The sequence below is a fragment of the Aplidium turbinatum genome, chromosome 7, assembly GCF_918807975.1.
Source record: "Aplidium turbinatum chromosome 7, kaAplTurb1.1, whole genome shotgun sequence".
NCBI classification, from domain to species: Eukaryota; Metazoa; Chordata; class Ascidiacea; order Aplousobranchia; family Polyclinidae; genus Aplidium; species Aplidium turbinatum.
This window is the reverse complement of record NC_137478.1, coordinates 26,073,858-26,078,397: the sequence shown is the minus strand read 5'-3', so window position 1 is coordinate 26,078,397 and position 4,540 is coordinate 26,073,858. Positions and strand designations below refer to the sequence as shown.

General features: G+C 39.0%; 1 protein-coding gene across 1 annotated transcript; it reads left to right on the top strand.

Moving 5' to 3' along the window:
• Positions 1-1,229: 1,229 nt before the first annotated feature.
• LOC145774710 (uncharacterized) lies at positions 1,230-3,474 on the top strand. The gene is made up of 3 exons (XM_082586002.1): positions 1,230-1,553; positions 2,336-2,570; positions 3,068-3,474. Exons 2-3 carry the CDS (start codon positions 2,359-2,361, stop codon positions 3,453-3,455), a joined length of 600 nt encoding a protein of 199 aa, XP_082442128.1. The 5' UTR covers positions 1,230-1,553; positions 2,336-2,358; the 3' UTR covers positions 3,456-3,474.
• The last annotated feature ends 1,066 nt before the right edge of the window (positions 3,475-4,540 follow it).

Here is a 4,540-nt window from a genome sequence, read left to right as displayed (position 1 = left end):
AAAGTGATATTAAAAAAAAGTTGAATACTCAGAATCAGTGGCGGCTCGTGGTCTTAAAACATGGGGGGGCTGCATCAATCAGTAACCTAATACAAATAATTATAAACCTGTACCGGACTGAGTTATAAATGCACTGAGTTAGGGTTAGTAACACAGTACACAGTAACATGTTCTATTAATTGGCTGTGGTTTAATGTTTTTATCATTTAAAGTGAACTTTTGATAATGGTTTGAATTTGGTCAAGTTTAGGTGGCCACCAGATAGAGCTAGTACTATTTTGGGACTTGGTATTAACTTAGTTGGTTAGATCTATGCTTGTGCTTTCCAACGATAGCAAATTTGTTGAAATTGAACAACAAATGAATAAATGGGAGACAATTTCCTTCAGGTGTTTTTCAGTGCATTTCCACCCCGTACTTCCTCCTTTATAATAGTCCATTCCAACGTGTGTGACGTGAACGTCATCATCCAGTTGACCAAAAGGGCGAATTGTGAAAGAACACCAAAATGGCCACAATTAACATCTAAATCATGCCATTCATGCCTACCGATAATTCTTAGGCTACTTGAAAATATCACAACCTAATAATTCTTTTCAAGACAAGCGTGAACAATACATTGATTGATTGATTTGAATTTTTATCTCATAGGCTACTTCTACTGGTCTGAAATGATTAAAAATAATTACAGTAGGCTAATTGGCTTTACTTCACATCAAAACTAGTCTGTCTCAGCAACGAGATATAACACAATGAGTGGAAACTCACTCTTCTCTTAGTGTTTCTCTTTTATCTCTCTCGTTTCTTTACGTCGTTCGTTTCATGGTTCACTGCTTGCACATGGAAGGCTACAGACTGCGACCGTACGGGTGTACAGCGTGCTAAGAATGCACTAAAGCAAGGCTAAAGTGACGGCGAATACCACGAAGCAATTGGACTGTTCCGACCATAGTATTATTGTTAGGTGGTTTAAAAGTTTATTTTCGTTACCGCTTGTCTTTTCAGATTATTGTGTGAAATTTTGAAGTAGGTTAATCAGGATGTTACAGGTCAATAAGCAGGGTAAATACATAGGCTCTTGCTAACAACAATATTAAATTAGTATAGGGTAGCAAAGGTCTACGAAATACGATACAAAACGACTGACTGTAGGCTATATGGTTATCAAAGTTTATCTTATCCAGCTATAAACAACCAACAGGGCTAGAAGAAGTTTGGCTTTTTATAACAGTGCAATGGAAAACAGTTCTGATGATTTAACCGTCGAGTATCTTGTGGAAATAATCGAAGATGAAGAATTTCAAAGTATTCCCATTTCAACGAGCGCGTCTACAGTGCAACGTGAATTTGGGTAAGAAAGCGTTTCAAAGGACCTCGCACCTCTAATTAAATTGTGCAGTTGTGTGTTGAAAGCTGAATAAAATTGTTTGGATATATTATCCGGTATTTTTGCAGATGTCACTTATGTCCGAAAACTTACAAAACCAACGGGGGATTGCGTTTTCATGTCAAGTCAAAGCACGCTGGAAACACATGTAATAACACCAGAAAAGGTATGGTACTACAGTTCCGCATATTACCTGCCTGTAGACCGGCAAGACAACTTTATAGCCTGAATCGTCCATTTACACATTGTTTCTACGTCTAGCGACGACGAATCAACGTTAAAATCTGACTGCAGTCAGCCACTTGTGTGTAACAATTGCTGTGGTAGGCATATCCAGTCTGCCAAATTAAAACATATCGCAAATATTGCATCTATTCAACACCTGCCTACGTCGAATCGACGTAAAAAGGGGAAATTGTTAGACCACATTCCAGACGTCAAAATAGCAAAATGAGGCCCCTAATTTCTTGAAACGGAGGCTCATACCCCCTTCAGGTTGCAACTAAGACATCATATATCGCGTTTTCGTTTGCAGAAGGGGCATTGGTCCCCTTGACCCCCCTCTCGGGAGCCCTGATTCTACTGAATAGCGTCATTACACCAATATATAATGGAAACATAAGCTACCGGGACGCATCTTTTGAAAATGTACCATTACATAGGTGTATAGAGGGAATGGACCAATCAGAGGGTTAGGGAAAAGGATAGTAATAATATAGTTGCTAAGATCGAGTTTTCGACCAACCAACATGGCGTAGAGAGTATGCTATTGGCCAGAAGACTGGAGGTCGTTGGTTTGAATTCTCTATTTTGGTTAAGATGTCTTTGATTTGGGAATTTGTAGACAAGTTTCCTTTTAGGAAACGTATTGTGGTACACTTTCAAAAGGTGCTACCGGGACATCCGCCACTACATGTAGTATTCATTACACACTTTGTATTTTTTTAGTGTCTGAATCAACAGTACAGAAGATGTGGTTACAAATTGGTGGTTCACTTGATAACTTCACTGATGCAGCTCTTCAATATTACATTCGTGCATTCGAATCCACCACAAATGGGAGCGAACTTTTTCACAAGTTTAGCTGTGATGCAATTGAAGTGATCCCAGGTTTATTTCACGGAAAACTTCAACGTATGGAAGCAGTGGAGCAAACAAGAAAATTGTTTGATGTGTTTCTGAGGTAAAAACCAAACATATAGTGGCATTTTCATTCTATACCGATGCTATAGCTTGTTTAACCAATGTAGCTTATCAACAGTGATTTACATTTATTTCAATCATGTCTGGTACGACGAACGACAGTTCTGCCAGATTTCAGAAACTGCCTTCAATGATTAATATGCTTATCCAGTGATCTCGTGGGATTGCTGTTGACTGAGCCAATCCCAATCTCTCCGTCTTATCTTCAAGTACGAAACTTGTCTTAATTCAGTCTGTATTTATTGGTCGATATCCAAAAACTTCATATAAAGTCGCCAAATAGATAACGCAATTGTCTATACCAGCCAGTAAATGAGACATACTCAAGATGCATAAAACGGGGCAAGATGCATATTTTAACTTTGCCTACATTACCGTAAAAAATAGCACGAATTTACGATTTGTATACCATTAAATACTCTTGCCAGCATCTATGTTCAATACACAAACATTAACGTTTTGAAATTTACATTTCAGAGATGAAAATAGCAAAGTTTCACAACAACAACAAACGACTAATACGGTGCTTACAACTGATGAAATACACATAATAGAATATATTGGGGGATACGTGTTACGAAAATTGAAGCGCAGTGCCACAGATGAACAACAAGGCATTTTGTCTAAACTAGAAAGTGACACCAGTTGCACAGCGGGTTCATCTATGATTGACAGACTACAAAACGACGAATACGGAACATTACTGAAGCCAAGTCCTACTCTGATGAAAATTTTGCTGAGGCTGGAAGTGGATTTTCGAAAACATTTCAGCTTTTGTAATACAATGCAGACTGTGTTTAAGGAGATTGATATAAACAGTTTGTATTTATTAACCAACGACTGGGCATTGTGTCATATATTGTAAACCCCATTTGCAAGCTATATTTTAAAATTCGTACCTATCAAAAAACGAAGATTTTAAAGCTCAAAGTCATTGGTGATGTTCAGAAAAACAACATCAGTCTGCGTAAAGCGTTACAGTAAAGACACTAATGTACGGAATATTGCTCGTTGTTTTACAATAAAATGTAAATGAAAGTACTTTATGTTGTAGTGCTACGCCTTCCCATTGCTTTAGACTACGGTTTTTTTCATGGAACGTCATTTTTCATAAGGTACTTTTCATGGAGTGGCCGCTTTTAGCGAGCGCCAAATTAGTGTTGTGGGCAATACCAGTGATTTTACATCAAGGCTACTGTGCAACAAACTTTACTCAGTCGAATTTTGTTAGGGCTGCACTCAGGCGCGGATTTATGGGGGGGCCCAAGGGTCCCGGGCCCCCCCCGAAATTTTGTGAGAAATTGTTGAATGGTTTGATATGCTTCTAAACAGCTGATATTAGTCCCACAGCTGACTTACAACCCCCCCTTTGGCACGCGTGTGACGTCACGAGATTGAGAATGATGCATTCAGTCTCCATGTCTCTAAAACAAAGTGTGCCTAATTTTAAGCGAAACTGCATTACAAGAGCGAGTTTTGCCAATACCAAACATTCAAACATCTCAGCCAGGAATTAGCAACAAGAAAACATAGATGCTTAGCTTTACTACCGAAAAAATGCCGAAGAAAACATGATCTTATCCTTTTGCTATGCCACCGGACAGCACCATTTTACAGGAATATTTATACCCATATTTTTGTTGAAAATGCTCTCAGAATGCACCAAGTTCAAAGTAATTTTTCAAAACTTTCTGGGGGAGGTCCCCCAAACTCCCCGCCGCTGGGTGTAGCCTTTGGCGAACACGCCGACGGGCTTCGCCCGCCGGCCGTCAAAACCCCCCAAATTCTTGGCTACGCCACTGATTGTTCATAGGCTATCTGTTTTATCTTTTTCTTACTTTTTAATTCATTTTCAAATTTTCTGGCCCCCCCCAAAAAAAAACTCCTAGATCCGCGCCTGGCTGCACTAGAGTTTAATTTTAGGCTTCTGACAATAACATAATGTTAAAT